The sequence below is a fragment of the Diorhabda carinulata genome, chromosome 6, assembly GCF_026250575.1.
Source record: "Diorhabda carinulata isolate Delta chromosome 6, icDioCari1.1, whole genome shotgun sequence".
NCBI classification, from domain to species: Eukaryota; Metazoa; Arthropoda; class Insecta; order Coleoptera; family Chrysomelidae; genus Diorhabda; species Diorhabda carinulata.
Window position 1 is genome coordinate 3,034,764 of NC_079465.1, and position 16,460 is coordinate 3,051,223.

Consider the following 16,460-nt stretch of genomic DNA (forward strand, 5'->3'; position numbering starts at 1 on the left):
TCGTAACAAGATTTTTTAACTTTTTAGTATATTAATTATTAAATGAATAAAAATAACTCATAATAATCAAGTAGATAATTGAATCCATTATTAAATATTATACCTTTTTATAATATTTTATAATTGTAATATGAAATTGAAATTTACTATAAGGTAGTGACTATTTTACGTCCACTTTGGAAAGTAAATAAAAATCTATTATTTTCATTTAAGTGAAAACTAGTTATTAGTACATTTCGTAGAAAAATTTATTGTTTTAATTATCATCACGTACAAAATTTAAGCAATATATTGCTGTTCTTAAAATGATTCACCTAATTACTATCTATTTATTTATATTGTAACGAGGCTAGATAGGTTATTCTTTTTTTTCAATTACTTGGCCTTTGCCTATATGATTAAGCAGTTATAGAATAGAATAGAGAACTAACTAATATGGATGAGTTTTTCAATATGGTAATCCACTATATCCACAATTCCAACTCTTATAGACTTTTACCTACAGCTTCTGAGACATTTTGTAAATCGTCTTTCATTAGCAACTCGGCCAAATCTTTTTTAATTCTAGTAACGATGGTAGGTCCTTCATATATCATGGCGGTATAAATTTGAACCAAAACGGCACCTGCTTTAATTTTTTCATACGCATCTTCTCCCGATGATATTCCTCCTACGCCAACAATAGGGAGATTCGTTAATGTTTTCATTTCTTTAATCATTTCAGTGGATTTTTCTCTCAAGGGTTTTCCGCTCAATCCTCCGATTTCGTGTTTAGATTCTTCTAGTAAAGTGCTTGGTCTTTCTATTGTGGTATTACAAATGATAAGTCCATCGACTCTACAAGATTTTTGTTTGAGCACATCCGCTATATCTTTTTTCTCGTTAGTAGAAAGATCCGGGGCTAATTTTAGAAGCAACGGCGGTTTCTTCTCGATCTGTAATCCATTTCTGGCTTCTAGAGTGGCAGTCAACAGTTTTGTGAGAATTTCCTTCTTCTGCATACTTCGCAATCCAGGGGTATTCGGACTGCTGATATTTATTACCAAATAATCAGCTACGGGACCAAATTTTAGAATACCCTTTACGTAATCATCAACATCATTTACTGAATTCTTATTTTTACCCAAGTTTACACCAAGTATAACGTCTTCGCCACTATTTCTTATAGATTTTATTCTCTTTAATACTTGATCGTGGCCTTCGCTATTGAAACCGTATCTATTTATGACAGCTGCATCTTGTACTAATCTAAATACCCTCGGTTTTGCGTTACCAGATTGAGGAATTGGCGTTACCGAACCTATTTCCACGAAACCAAAACCGATATCTTTAAGACCTAATACAGCTTTGGCATCTTTATCAAATCCTGCTGCAATACCAATAGGATTTGTAAATTCTCTTCCAAAAATATCAACTTTCAATGAGGGAGGATCTTTATATTTCGATTTTGGTACTAATCGATATTTGCTGATGTAAACAGCTATATTATGGGCTTGCTCTGCATCCAATAAATGCACTAATGGCATTATTATTTTTTTATAAAAAGATTCTTCTCCTCGATAGTAGCTTATACCAGCTAAACTTGCATACCCTCCTGCTACTACCCACAACAAAGATTTAATTTTACGAGCTGACGATAACCCCATAATTATTCTAAAACAAAATAAAATATAGATTTTTATTTATAAACTCGATTGGTTGGTTGTACAGCTACTACCGAAATAAAAATAATATGGCTACTATTTTCATTTCCTTTTTTTTTTTCATTATAAAAAAACTACTTATAAGGCATCATTCAAAATATAAAGAATAAATTTAATTGCAAACATAATTACCTTTATAGTTATAATTAGGAATCAGTAAATTTCGTAGTACGTAGAAAACACGTGTGAAGCCAATTCACTATAGTAACAATCGATACTCATTTCGATTGTGCATCAGTCGATTTTAAGCAGTGTCTACACACTGTACCGGAATTGGAATTATTATGCCAAATAATTAATTTAGGGCAAGAAGTCTAGGACATCTTTAGCTTCGAAATTTGGTCAAAAAATTAAGATACGTCGTTGGGTAGCATTAATAACTGGATAATTGTTCGAACAACACTTTTAATAATGAAAATAACTCCTAAGCATAGGTTGGGTTAGGTTAGATTAGGTTAAATTATGCTTCTGTTATTTATATGAAAACTTCAATTCATTAAATGATTTGAAACTCTTCCAATAGAATTAAGATATCTCCAACGTAGCAATTCACGATTCAAATTACAGGTATTTTTGCAAAATTATTTACTGAAAAACCAAGATGGGAGATTGGAACAAGCGATAGACGAGAGAACTGGTGTAGCGGGAATATTATTCAACGCAATCAAGACATAAATCCCAACTAAAAAGGAAATACCAAAATAAATAATGGGCATGGACAGTCACGCGGAAACAAAAAATGAAGAAAAAGTGAAATAAAAAGTATAATAATGAGATTTCTGACTAAAAAAGATAATGAATCAAAATACAAGAAATTAAGAAATAACACTACAAGAAATTGATCCCAAAACAATTAAAACAAAATAGAAGGAAAATATATTGAATTGGTTTGGTCTCATGGGAGTAGAACTATTGATAAAGAAGATATATGAATCATGAAATTACAAGAAAAAGGAGAAGCTGGACAGAAGAACTTAAGCTAGCAGGGAAAAATCGAGGAATACGATAGCAAGAAAAGACACAGAAATGGAAACTGCCGTGAAAAGTTAATGATTCAACTTGAACTTACCTTACACCTGAAAAGGTAGAAATGCTTCAGGATTGAGTATGTACTAAATAAAACTCGTATATATTTCATAGTTATCAAGTTTAATAATAAATACGTAGAAATAATTAAAATAAATACAATGAAAGAGGTTCGAGACAGTCATTGGAATTCAAAGTTACCAGTCTAAAGTATATACAATCCACAGAACAAATTTATGAACTAAAAATCGAGTTTTTATCACAATCCAATGATCAATAATTAGAAAAATACTAATTTTGTTACAAATTTAACAATATTGTAACATTGTTCGTGTGACTATTATCAGAAATTAAAAAAATATAAATTATAATATTGAAGAAACTGAAATACTTACGATTTAAATCTAGCGAAAATAACAATAAAAATGGCGTTTGTATGGATTGTAACAGAATTTCCAAACTTCATACCAGACTGGCAAAAAATATAATCATTAAATGTAGTTCTAGAAACCATTTTTCACAATTCAAAAACATATCTCATTATAATCCTATATAAAACTCCAAGTACTTTAAAATTAGTCTTAAGTATTATGGCACCCCCTTTGCATCCTTTCAATGTACATTTCGAAAAGCAATTTATTTATTTTGAAATAATGTGGGTTTTCAGATTCTGTCAAATCCGGTGAATAATCATTTTGATGGTAGTGTAAAATGTTGAGATCAACACTTTGTTCTGAGCTAGGAGGAGATTCTGGGAGGTAATTTAAGATATTAGGAGGACCGGGACCCCATTCAACGTTATTCAAACTATTGGAAAGTCTAGCATTGTCTAATATCATGGAGGTGTTGATATGAAGATTATTGATTCTTTTCGATAGAGGCATGAATTCCATTTCTTCTTCTTTGGGATTTCTTCCACGTTTTCTAAAAAATAATCCATGATTATTAATATTACAAATAATTTATCATTGCTGCAGGATGAAATTTACCTGTTATTTTGTGTCATTGTCAATTTTGTCGTTCATTTAAACAAATGCTATAAATATCAAGTTTTATCGTTAAGACTAACTGAAAGGTAAAAGTTATCTATATACAATGTATAAATTTGTATAAAATAAAATGGTTTTTTAATTCTAGTAAACCTTTTAATGATGTATGTTAATTTAATAGACTGGGTTTTAATACATAGATTGACAAGACATCACGTAGCGAATGTTCAAAAAACTACTATTTCTGTATTCAATGCCTTAAGCCGATTATTCGTAAAGATTGTTATAATTTATCTATGTGCAATGACCATTAAGTAAACTATCATTCTAAAACGTTTACCAAATTGCAAAATTAAAATTCAAGTATTTTCGTAGTATTCACTTCATTAAAGTTTGCATTCCAAATAACAAACAACGAAATTGATGTCAAAAAGCGGCTATTTCTGCATACGATGACGGTTATTCATAGATATAATACCTACGTTTTATTGTTTTGTCTATGTTCGACTACCATTTTCTAATAGATAAATGATGTAGAAAATAAATGTTCTGTGTTAATTTCAAACATTTGCAAAGTAAAAACAAAACGAAAATATTTTCATACTATTTATTTTATTATTACAAATAAACAACATAACGATTGTTTTAAAAGCGGCCATTTCTGCATACAATTCCAAAAATAGGTTAGACAATTTCTTTACCTACAGTTTTGTTATTGTGTCTATGTTGGACTATCATTTTCTATTTACCTCAATAGACAAATGATGTAATAAATAAATGTTCTATATTAATCTTAATCGTTTACAACGTTGCAAAATTAAGTATAAAACTAAAATATTTTCTACTTTGTTGTAGTTTATGCATTCGAAATAAACAACGCGTATCTCAGTTACGTTTAAAATCAATAACCTTTTTACGCAATATACATACGTCAAATGTACAACAAACTGCAATTAAATTAATCTGAAAAATAACGAGCGGTAATGGCGGTGGTTTTAAACTAGTAATTGTTAAGTATCCCCGCTAACCTTGAGCTATATAAGGCAGAGCACAGGTTTGATACCAATCATTGATCGAGTTGTTTTAAAAGCGTTAAAGTGTACGGTAATATATTAGCCGAAAATATGTACGAGAAAATAATAAAAGGTGATCTTGGAGCTGATGTAAAAATCGTCGATTTGCGAACAGATACTATCAGCAGACCTACGACGGAAATGAGGGAAGCGATGTATGGTGCGGAAGTGGGGGACGATGTTTACGGGGAAGATCCCACGGTAACTGAATTGGAGAGAAGGTCTGCTGAACTTTTAGGGAAAGATGATGCTATTTTTGTTGTCAGTGGGACGATGGCTAATTTAATCGCAAGTAGGTATTAATTTTAAAAATGTTTTTGTTGTGTTTCTCCACTACAATTTAGGTTTTGGGAATTAAAGAGCTTTAACTTTATTAAAAAAAATTGGGAAGCAGGACCGGACTTACAAATATTTTTTTCATAACTATGTTCCCACTCTCCCCCACCTCTTATCTGAAGATATAGACTAAAACTTGTAAAATGAAAAATGTGTAAAATTTTTTGAAGAGTTTGATTATCGTATATAAATTGCCACTTAAAAATGAGCATTTTCCATATGACACTCAATATATATCGTATGTTGAGTGAAATTAATCAGTCACCTCTTTTTCCCACTATATTAAATTAATTTTGTTGTGACTATAAAAAACTTTTGCCAGACAAGAAACTGTCAGTTTTTGCTGTCTCCCAGGTAGTTATTTGAGTTAGTTTCTAAGTAAATAAATAAAAAAAAATTCTATATAACAATAAACTATAATCGAATTACCCATTAATGAATTGAAAAACAACAAATAAAAATAGTTTCTAGCGAACTACACAGAATAAAATGATATACATTCCAAACTGATATATTTTCAACTTAGTAGACGTACTCTAGACAATGATTAATTTTGACAACAATAAATCTCAACACCGATGCCACACCCCACATAAATGTCAATATTCAACTATACACGAGTATTCATTTCATTTACACTTTACTATTTGATTCATTTGAAGCATTATTAATAGGAATGTCAAAATTGCAAACTTTAAATAAGACAATAAAAAAGAAGAAGAACCAAAACACAGAATATCATATTAACATCGTTTTTTATTTAAAAACAGCATATTTTATCATACAGTTTAATTTTAATCAATTTTTTTAGATTAATAATTTTGTTTACGTAATAACTATATAATTATTGGCTAGTAGAAATATGGGTTTGGTTATTATATGGTTTAAAAAAAGTTAATTTGAAGCAGTAATTATTTATGTGTAATATGAGTTCTTGTCTGAAGGTGTGGAATTTATAATAGAAAGAAAAAAACTACTTTTAGATAGATATACTGCGTAGTTCGTATTTTGAATACAGAATGATCATTTGCGAATACCAATAAGGCGATTTTTGGAAGTAGGTACAACGTTGCCAAATCATTCATCTTGTAAATATGCATCGTTTAAGTCTTTAGTGAATTATTATAACCTCACTACCTAGATTATGTAACAAAACTATGACCTAAACATTGTGGGACTACAAATTTTTATCATGGAAATATGTAAAATTGCAAACTATGTGAAGAAAAGTAAATTAAAGCCTTTAAGTATCACGATTAAGTTATTTTGACTATTAATTTAAATCTATTCCTATACATGACATATTTTTATAGTGATGGCACATTGTTCGCATAGAGGATCCGAGATTATAGCCGGAGATAAGAGTCATACATTCCGTCTCGAACAAGGTGAGTAAAAATATCGATAATTTAAAAAAAATGTCAGTACGCCACTGTACTTTTGAGAGCATATTGAGAATTTTCTGCAATATTTTAATGACAGGTTTTTTACATAACACCCTTTCGACTTATATTACTATTCTTTAATCAAATTTAGTTATTAAAAAGTAAAAGTCTATTTTTAATTTTATTAAACATCATAAAGTTAATATAAAATACGTGGATTTGTGTATCTCGCATTTGGCACGCCTGCGCATAAAATCAGATCTAATAAAGGAAAATATATACACATTGGAATCGTTTTTTCAATAAAGTGTTTTTTTTTAAATGTTTTAGAGTTTCGAAATATATTTCGACATGCAGAGTTTATATGAGACATTAAGGCGGAAAAATCTGAATTTCAGTTTAAAAAAAAATACCAATTTCTATACCCTCACAATTCTATTGCCTCATTCTCTAATAATACATTTGAGAATAATAAATTAAGAAAAATTTTTGGTTGATCGAGAATAATGAGAAAATAGTTTAAAGCAACTTCCAATTATTTTCAATTGCTTACAGTGCAAATACGACTTACCTCATATTAATTGGTCGGGAACTTTTACTTATAAAATAAATGTAATAACAAATAACCACACAATATAATTTGAAAAGTATTAAATATTCCACTCTTATACGGCATCATAATCTTGTTAGTCCATAAACACCGTACTAAAAACTAATTCAAATGCCTGATTGGAAAAAATTAGGTTAGGATGGATCTTGGCGGGTAATTAACTCCGCCCTCGTTTATTTCATAGAATTAACTTACACTTGTTACATCCTAATTATCATCGCTGTTGCCAGATTTATTGTAACTTATAATATTATAAACCTTTAAAAAGATAAAATTAAAACATAATTTTACGTTAAATAATTAATTAGAAATGGATATTTATAAATATTATAAAATATATTAGTATGCAAAATACTTAATACAAGGTTATTTTTAAAAAAATTAATTAGATATGCTATGGAATGATTTATATTTTAGCCTCTCTGTATGCAAAATTAACGCGAACAAATTATGTGTGATAAAAAAAGTAAAACGTTTTGTTACAACCGTAACCAAAATAATAATCATGTGAAAGGTTGTTTGCGTAAGCGAACTAAATGTTGTACATTATAAACATTAATAGATAATGCAAATTTGTTCTTGTACCTATTATAAATTAAAATTATTAAAAGATAATATTTGTAATTGAAATTTGAAAAAGACGCAATTAAATAATAATGAAATATGATTTGACAAAATTGCTGTTTAAAAAAATTATTTTTTAATATTAGGGGTTAACACAAGGTCGATAACTGTTTTGTCTCGATAATCTTTATAAGATATTTATAACAGTCCAGGGGGGGTTTAGGATACATTGTACAGATTGTGGTAGTGGCCATTCTAACCGCTGTAGAAAGATAGAGATAGAGAGATAAAGATAGAGGAAGAGAAAGACAGATAAAGTGAGTGATAGGGAGAATCGTTGGGTATATTTTGGATGGCCATTTGGCTGGTCAACCGGTTGATTAGGTTACAGGAAAACCGTACAAAACCGGCAACACCGCTCCATAGAGAAACACTCGATATAAATAGTTTCCCGCGCGTTTTTTTTAGGTGGAGCATCTCAATTAGCGGGAATCCAAACATCAACGATAAAAACGAAAGACGATGGAACTTTCGATTTAGACGAATTAAGAAATATGATTAGGAAGAATCCCGATATCCACGAACCGATCACTTCACTCATATTAGTGGAAAATACTCACAATTTATGCGGGGGAAGGGTGAGTTAATATTTTGTTATTCAATAAAAACGTACGTAAGTTTGTAACAGCGTTGCCAAACTTTGAAAATAATACGGATGTTGAAGAAATTAAAAAGAAGTTATGTTGAGTGTGTGATTGTTTTTATTTAATATTTAGGTCGTTCCTTTGGAATGGTTAGAAAAAGTGAATGGAATAGCCGCTGAACACGGTATTCCCATACACATGGATGGCGCACGGATGATGAACGCAGCTGTACATTTGAAAGTAACGCCTCGAAGGATTGTAAGAGACGTGGATTCGGTTTGTTTTTGTCTTAGCAAAGGATTAGGATGTCCGATCGGTTCGATTTTGGCTGGCAGTGCAGATTTTATTACAAAGTAAGTTTTGTTCTTTGGAAACCGAAATATTTTTAAATGAATGACTGTTTCGTAATGAAATTTGTCACATCTTCCGAACGATATATAGGGGGAATCTCAATAGTTTTTCTATCAAAATATTTTCTTAACAAGTTATAGTGAATGAAAAAAAAATTTTCTTTATACAATATATTAAAATAACGAAACCTGGTGTACGAGGGTAACGCAAAATCAAATATTTGACAGGCTTTCACAAAGGTAACTTTTAACTAGCTTGGAAGCACCTTCAAATGAAGAAAGACCTAGGAGGTGGTTTAAATGCGTTTATTTTATAAAAATTAGGTGGTTTTACAAGTTATTCAGCTCTGTATTAAATTTTCTAGAACGGGTATACGTAAGTATTTGTTGATCACTCCTCGTATGTCAGGATACAAGCAGAAATGTATGTTTTCCATTGAGATAGTACTTATAAAAGGTTGGGAACCACTGATTTATACAGATCGGCTTGAAATAAATGATCCAAAAATATGTAATCAGGATGACGGTGTTGATTTCACAAGAATATTTCGAAGCATGTTCTATCTATATTTCGTTGGGTAATTTTATTACCAAATTTTGATGTTATCTTCATTTTTTTTTCTTTATACTACATATTTATATTAATTAGTTGCGAGATCGGTTTTTAACGTGATTATTATTTATATAAATAGTTTTTCAAAAATGTTATTTGCATTTCTCTAAATTATTGTTTTTCAATATTAAACGTTTTAATATACAGGGTGTGTCCCGAAAATGATTAAACAAAACGAACATAAGATTTTTTTTAATATAACTATATTTTATCAAATTTTTTACTTCTACGTAGAAAATCAAATCAGAATGGGACATTCTGTATGACAGAAAATAATTTTAGTTGACAGCCGTAATATTCATACGAAAAAAAAGTTTAAAATGTCACCGTTTCCCTCAAAATTGCTCGTTTCAGTTGGTTTCTTACTGGATTCGTTATTTATGTATTAAGAACCGGCAACACTGGTGATGCTAACTGTCATCGCCATATTGGAAATTCAATATTTTTGACAGCTTACATTATAGAAACGTTTTTACCTACGTATTTTTTACAGGAACGTTTATTATATAACTTTATCTCATATAGGTGATACTTTTAAGAAAATTAAGAAAGTATACTACAAAATATTTACACAAGGTGTCAAATCGTACTAAGAATAGTAATACTTAGTGAAAAACTCGAGTTTATCGAGATAATATATTTGATGCTTCAGTCAAATTTCGAAATAACCGTAAATTGGACATATCTAAATATTGAATGCACGAATTTTTAATACGTCTAAAAAGTTCAGTTCAAATAAACACCTTGTATGTGCATAGAAACTATCTACAATTTAGCATATAGTTAATATAAAAGACAGAGAGAGCGAGATGATAAGTGGGGTTGTATCTCTATTTATTCTGATTGGATCGCCGTGACGTCGATGGTTCGAGTGGTGGAAATGGCAAAGGAGGAGAATGACAAGTCTTGATTTTCATATCGAGTAGAGAGATAGAGAATTGTTTTTGTCTCTCTTCTAATTCCACTTACATACTTCTCTTTCTTTCTTTAATATTAACATTATTAATTCTATACAATTAATTGAATATTTAGTATCGATTTTTCAACAAAACCGATTTTTTGACTTTAGAGCTCGTCGTATTCGTAAAGTACTAGGAGGTGGCTGGAGACAAGCTGGTATAATAGCCGCAGCGGGACTGGTAGCTTTGGAAACTATGATCGATCGACTCAAAATTGACCACGAAAATGCTTACAAAATTGCCAAAGGTAAATATTATTATTTTTTATATTTCACAAAAAATAATTTCTATTTATTTTCAAAATCAGTTAAGAAATTTCAATTCAATTCGTTAAATCAGTGAAAATTTCGTTGAGGTACCTCGATTTTGTTATACTGAATTTATGTACGGCAAAAATCACTTATTTTAGTGTTGAATAAAAAATATATTATCAATATAAAATAATTTTTACCCGTTTCAGCTATCCATCAAACGAAATCCAACTTATTCAAAGTGGACCTTTCACGTATCCAATCTAATATTCTACTAGTATACCTTGATAGATCAAAAGTACCGGTAAAAGAATTGCAGCGCAGATTGCAATCGGTTACCGATACAGACGACGTTAGGGCGAGTGTCAGATGTTCCTCGTTGAAAGACGATTGCGTCCGATTCGTTTTGTATCACGAAATCAGCGAGGAAGATGTGAGACTTGCCATTAAAAAGATTCAGTTGGTTATACGCGAATACGATAATAAATTCCAAATATAAGTTTTTATTTTATATTATTTAAAAGACAAAAATTTTTAATCGTAATACTTATAACAAGAATTTAAATATTTGTGGCGACATCTGTGTGAAATCGACCGAAACGAAAATTAAATTTGAAGATCACAATCTATTATGAATTTAGATATTTGTGTCGAAAATTAAGAAGTTATATATTAAAAATAAAGTGCTGGGAGATTTTTTTTATGGAAAATCTTGAATTAACACGATTATATTATTAACCGTGTGGTTGGTGATGTTATTTCAAACCGGAAACGCCATCTTGGTTCTTTATAAACACATAAGCGTAGTTTTCATTAAGTTGAAATGTGAATAAAATAGTTTTAAAGTTTAGTATATTAATATCAAGATATGATGTTAGTGCATTAATTATTTTTTATTTATATTAATTGTGTTTTGTGGAAGGGATTGATCTAAATATATACTAGTGGTTTTAAATTAGTAGTTTGAGGTTAAGTTGCTTATAGCTAGGAGTTCTTTTTTAGAAATCAATTAGTGTTTCAAGTTTTTTTGATAGTTTATATTATTAGGTGAGTAAACTAGAAACTACTTCAGTATTTTCGAAATTTTAAGTTATTTTTTATAATAAAAATATATCATTCCATTTTTTCGGTTTTTTTTATTGGTAAAATGGCTATTTATCAATCAAGTTTACGTAAATGTAACAACGTTTAGTTTATGTTTATATAATTAAATGTATGTTATTTATTATTAACAAATTATCTTTTATTTATCCCGTCTTTCAATAGTTTTTATTTATTCAATACACTTTTCTTTAATTGATTTGTTTTTTATTTTAATTGTCATACTTACTAACCTTACTAACTAAAAAAAAGTTAATAAAATACCAGATAACGTCAAGAAATGAGTTGATAATATAAAAAGTTCCTCCAAAAAATAGAGGAAATACGAGGTACCATCAAAAAATAATTTGAAAAAATACGAGGTATCGTAAAAAAATAAGTTGATAAAACACAAAGGAAAAATAAACGATTTTCATAAATATATACTATGTAGAAGAGAAATAAAGTAATTATTTCAATTTCTATATTTTATTGAGTCACTAAAATGTTGTTTAATTAATTATACAAATTAAAGTTGACTTAGGGCTCCAATGGAAACAAATTCTATGAGATCTTTATCATGCTCCATAATTATATTCTCAAATCAAATAAATAATAAAGTTGAAACGAAATTTTGAACAAATAAAAATAAAAAATATTCGAATAATCATCTCCAAAATACATTTGTAGTTAATTATTCACCTGATAATTGCACAGTGGGAAATTTTTCAGATAACCCTCGTAGTATACCATTTATATATTGGACGACATTTTGAAATTAAAGTTTCATTCCAAAATTTGTTCGGACTCAATTAATATATTTAGAAATAAAACAATTTATAATGTCCAATTCATAAGGAAAAAAAATAATGGCAGTTCTTTCATATACAGTGCAGTACACGTCACGTTTCTTGTGTAAAATTACTTTAAAGAACGATTCAATAGAACTACAGTTGACGATTGTGTATTATTAAAAAAAATCATAGTTTTTTTCTATTGTTTATGTCTTATATAATGATTTATTTAAATAATAACTCCAGGAAAGACTGTTATACACGTCAATATCAGTGTTTGTATAAATACCTGCTCAACTGTGGAAGAAGAAGAAGTCAATACCCTTAATTTTAAGTCAAAACTCATCTACTTTAACGTTTCCTGTTCGCCTGTTCACTGTACAATGGGAACTAATAATTTCATAAATTGGAGAATGTAATATTTGAAAGATATTTTATTGTTTATCGTCTGTTAAAGGAAGTTCGGACATTTAAAAATGGCGATACACGTCACCACTAATATGGCGTATAATAAAGTAGCTACAATATTGGTTGGAATTAGGATATACCTAAATAAAATGATAATATATTGATGAATTAAAATTTGTAAATACATATGACGTTTTAAGTGAATATTAATTCATTATTAAATATCATGTATTACCGCGAACTTAAATACGTAAACGACTAGTTTTTAATAATATGCTGTGTTGCCAAGTTTAAATCTACTTTATAAATATATTAACGGAAATTTTTAACAATACTTATTCGAAAATTTACGTACAAAAATGGAAAATAAATTAAAGATCATGAGATTATCTAAAATCGTTGTAATTTCCTTAATCAAGAATTAGATGAAATACGAGGTACCATCAAAATATACTGGTACCGGATGTTTCCACAAGATTCCATTTTCATATAAAAATAAATTGATGAAGTACAAAATGGTTTCAAAATACAAATTTCTGTCAGAAAATAAGTGACAAAATGAGCTGATAAAATATGAGGTAGAGGTACTGTCAAAAAATAAGTTGATAAAATACGAGGTATCGTCAAAAAATAAGTTGATAAAATACGAGGTATCGTCAAAAAATAAAATGATAAAATACAAAGTGCATCCAATTGATGGCATTGATGGCATACAAGGTGTCATCAAAAAATAAATTATTGTTTCTTATTTCTTTCTGTTTCTGCTACCCTGATTCGATATTTTTTTCTATTTCAGCAATCAGTGATCTAAATTCTCGTATTTTACACGTGGATTTAGATAAAGTTCAAACGAATATAATAATGCTTAAATATACACATCCCACTAAAACAGCCGGCGATTTCTTACGACGATTGAGTGAAGTGAAAGCAAGCGATCCAGTAAAAGTTAGTGTACGAGTAATGGGACGAGGTTTCATAAGAATCGTCACGTACTGGGAACTCGATAATGAATCTATAGATTTGGCTATTAAGAAGATTATTTATGTTATTAGAGAATTTGAAAAATTAACTAGCAAATTATAGTTATTGATACATTTTTGTGTATTTATTAAATTATTTACGTTATTATAACTCACTTTTATTTCGGTTCTCCATCAAATAAATATGGAAGTAAACCAATTATTGTTTTCCTAACCTAACTTAACCGATTCATAGCCTAATCTAACCGATTCCTAACCTAACTTAACCTATTCATAGCTTTAACCCAGCTTAAGCGATTCCCAAACTAACTTAACCGATTCCTAATCTAACTTTATCGATTTCTAAACTAACGTAGCCAATTCCTAGCCTAACCGATACATAACCTAACCAACCGATTCATAACCTAATCTAACCGATTGATAACCTAATCTAACAGACTCATAACCTAATCTAACCGATTCATAACCTAATCTAACCGATACATAACCTAATCTAACCGATACATAACCTAATCTAACCGATTCATAACCTAATCTAACCGATTCATAACCTAATCTAACCGACTCATAACCTAATCTAACCGATTCCTAATCTAACTTTATCGATTTCTAAACTAAAGTAGCCTAACCGATACATAACCTAATCTAACCGATTCATAACCTAATCTAACCGATACATAACCTAATCTAACCGATTAATAACCAAATCTAACCGATTCACAACTCAACTTTACCGATTTTTAAATTAACGTAGCCATTTCCTAACCCAACTTAACCGATTCATAGCTTTAACCCAGCTTAAGCGATTCCCAAACTAACCTAACCTATTCCTAACCTAACTTTATCGATTTCTAAACTAACGTAGCCAATTCCTAGCCTAAACGATACATAAACTAATCTAACCGATTCATAACCTAATCTAACCGATTCATAACCTAATCTAACCGACTCATAACCTAATCTAACCGATTCCTAACTTAACTTTACCGATTTCTAAACTAACGTAGCCATTTCCTAACCCAACTTAACCGATTTATAGCTTTAACCCAGCTTAAGCGATTCCCAAACTAACCTAACCGATTCCTAACCTAACTAAAAACGGTTAAAAATGCCCAATTCAGTGCATTAAAGTGGATTCATAGAAAATTCACGTATCGGGAATACTGTAAATACAATTACACATACAAAAATAGGTGTGTGCAATCGAAATGCGACCGTTCAGTTAAAAGAACCAGTCGAATAATCCACTTACCTTACCGATTAACGATTCCGATTCGTTTGTGATAGACGAACGTAATCTGCGCGCTCTTTCTTGTTGTTCGAACAGGACAGGCTTCACGGTATATGTCAGTTGACGAATGGACCCAGCGGTCATAAATACTTTGTCTCGATATACCTGGAGAAGTTTGCTGTGCTGAGTCCAGCGTAATACACGGTGGGTTAGATACCGAGTGAAATATTTTTTTTTCCCGACTTTGCGAACTACTTATTTAGGACGATTTCATACGATAATAGTATTAAAGTGTAAGCTATTAACAAGTATTTTGGAAAAAAAAACTGTTGTAAGTAGAAGATTTTTTGTGTTAAAGTATATAGTGCTATAACCCGATTCCTTGTATACCCTGTATAGGGTAAATAAGTAAATACTGTAAATAAGTAAATAGGGTAAATACTGTGTATACCGATAATACGTTATGTATACAACAACTTATTTTAATCTGACCACCCACTAATATATAGGCATAAACATACAGACACGTAACAGACAGTGTTTTATTATTTTTAACATTCTGTATGACATCTTTCTTGTTAATAAGAAGGTTCCTTACAATTTGTTATGTTAATAAACATTCAAAGTCAGTTAACAGCATCAAATTACCAGATGAAGTGAGACCAACTTAAAATTAGCATTAAACAGTTGCAGTATATCGGTTGTCTTATTATAATTTCTCTTCGTTTTGTTTCGTATCAACTTTGATTATTTAGTTGGTTCCTGAGATAAAAACGAGAAATATTATTGTCAAATCTCTCGATATAAATTTATTTTATAGTAACTATATCAATTATTTTGTCATAAACATATTATTTTATTGAATTTTATCACAAAAATTAGATTTGGAATGAGAAAAATAAACGAGTACGTCTCTGGTAAAATAAAAATGTTCACAAACAGTTAAAAAAATTTAATTGTCTATGATATTTAGAAATTTATAATTATTATATACAAATGAGGATTTTTCAAGAAATAAAAACTACGCCACTGGTGTATTATATTAATTTGTCTATGTATTATAACCTACAAAAATCTTGTGCTTGTATACAAGATTTAATACGATCTATATCATTTGCACCCAATCTAGTATTTAGAATTTAACAAAATAGTTATTTTATTAACATTTCGTACAACATAAATCTGAGAATTAAATACATAGCGTCTTGTAACCGGTAAGTTTTGCCACCATTCTTTTCATTTCCCCCCGCCTCTTATCTTCCGCTTATTATTTCATTTATTCCCTCCGTTTTTGAACAGCTGAGTAAAGTGTATGTAGTATCTAAATGATTCAGATATGTGTATAAAAGAAATAAAGTCTGATGAATAATATCGCCATGTCAACGAGCTCATTGTCCGAGTGCCCTTATCTCCTTTGTATACGGCAGGGCTTACGTGGCTTACGATACAGGTGTAGGGGAGAAA

General features: G+C 29.7%; 3 protein-coding genes across 4 annotated transcripts; 1 reads left to right on the plus strand and 2 right to left on the minus strand.

The window, feature by feature from the left end:
• Positions 1-223: 223 nt before the first annotated feature.
• On the minus strand, positions 224-1,970 carry LOC130895681 (dihydroorotate dehydrogenase (quinone), mitochondrial). The gene is made up of 2 exons (XM_057803142.1): positions 1,836-1,970; positions 224-1,653 (listed from the first exon to the last, which is right to left on the minus strand). The coding sequence occupies exon 2, from the start codon at positions 1,644-1,646 to the stop codon at positions 486-488; it is 1,161 nt and encodes a 386-aa protein (XP_057659125.1). The 5' UTR covers positions 1,647-1,653; positions 1,836-1,970; the 3' UTR covers positions 224-485.
• Positions 1,971-2,833: 863 nt separating this feature from the next.
• On the minus strand, positions 2,834-3,953 carry LOC130895688 (uncharacterized). The gene is made up of 2 exons (XM_057803153.1): positions 3,719-3,953; positions 2,834-3,653 (listed from the first exon to the last, which is right to left on the minus strand). The coding sequence occupies exons 1-2, from the start codon at positions 3,733-3,735 to the stop codon at positions 3,311-3,313; spliced, it is 360 nt and encodes a 119-aa protein (XP_057659136.1). The 5' UTR covers positions 3,736-3,953; the 3' UTR covers positions 2,834-3,310.
• Positions 3,954-4,569: 616 nt separating this feature from the next.
• LOC130895682 (uncharacterized) lies at positions 4,570-13,910 on the plus strand. 2 transcript variants are annotated; one of them, XM_057803146.1, is made up of 6 exons: positions 4,570-5,083; positions 6,441-6,515; positions 8,155-8,324; positions 8,463-8,683; positions 10,363-10,499; positions 13,582-13,910. In XM_057803146.1, the coding sequence occupies exons 1-6, from the start codon at positions 4,843-4,845 to the stop codon at positions 13,866-13,868; spliced, it is 1,131 nt and encodes a 376-aa protein (XP_057659129.1). In that variant the 5' UTR covers positions 4,570-4,842; the 3' UTR covers positions 13,869-13,910. The 2 variants fall into 2 exon arrangements, with proteins under 2 accessions (XP_057659129.1, XP_057659128.1); XM_057803145.1 differs by lacking the exon at positions 13,582-13,910 and adding an exon at positions 10,713-11,739.
• Positions 13,911-16,460: the final 2,550 nt, after the last annotated feature.

What these genes read in the sequence shown, in the direction of transcription:
- LOC130895682 (XM_057803145.1), top strand. Translation starts at nt 4,843, where the DNA reads ATGTACGAGAAAATAATAAAAGGTGATCTTGGAGCTGATGTAAAAATC. An exon ending in TACATTCCGTCTCGAACAAG is followed by an intron (nt 6,516 to 8,154) that starts GTGAGTAAAAAT and finishes CGTTTTTTTTAG; the next exon opens with GTGGAGCATCTCAATTAGCG. An exon ending in TGCTTACAAAATTGCCAAAG is followed by an intron (nt 10,500 to 10,712) that starts GTAAATATTATT and finishes TACCCGTTTCAG; the next exon opens with CTATCCATCAAACGAAATCC.
- LOC130895681 (XM_057803142.1), bottom strand. Translation starts at nt 1,646, where the DNA reads ATGGGGTTATCGTCAGCTCGTAAAATTAAATCTTTGTTGTGGGTAGTA.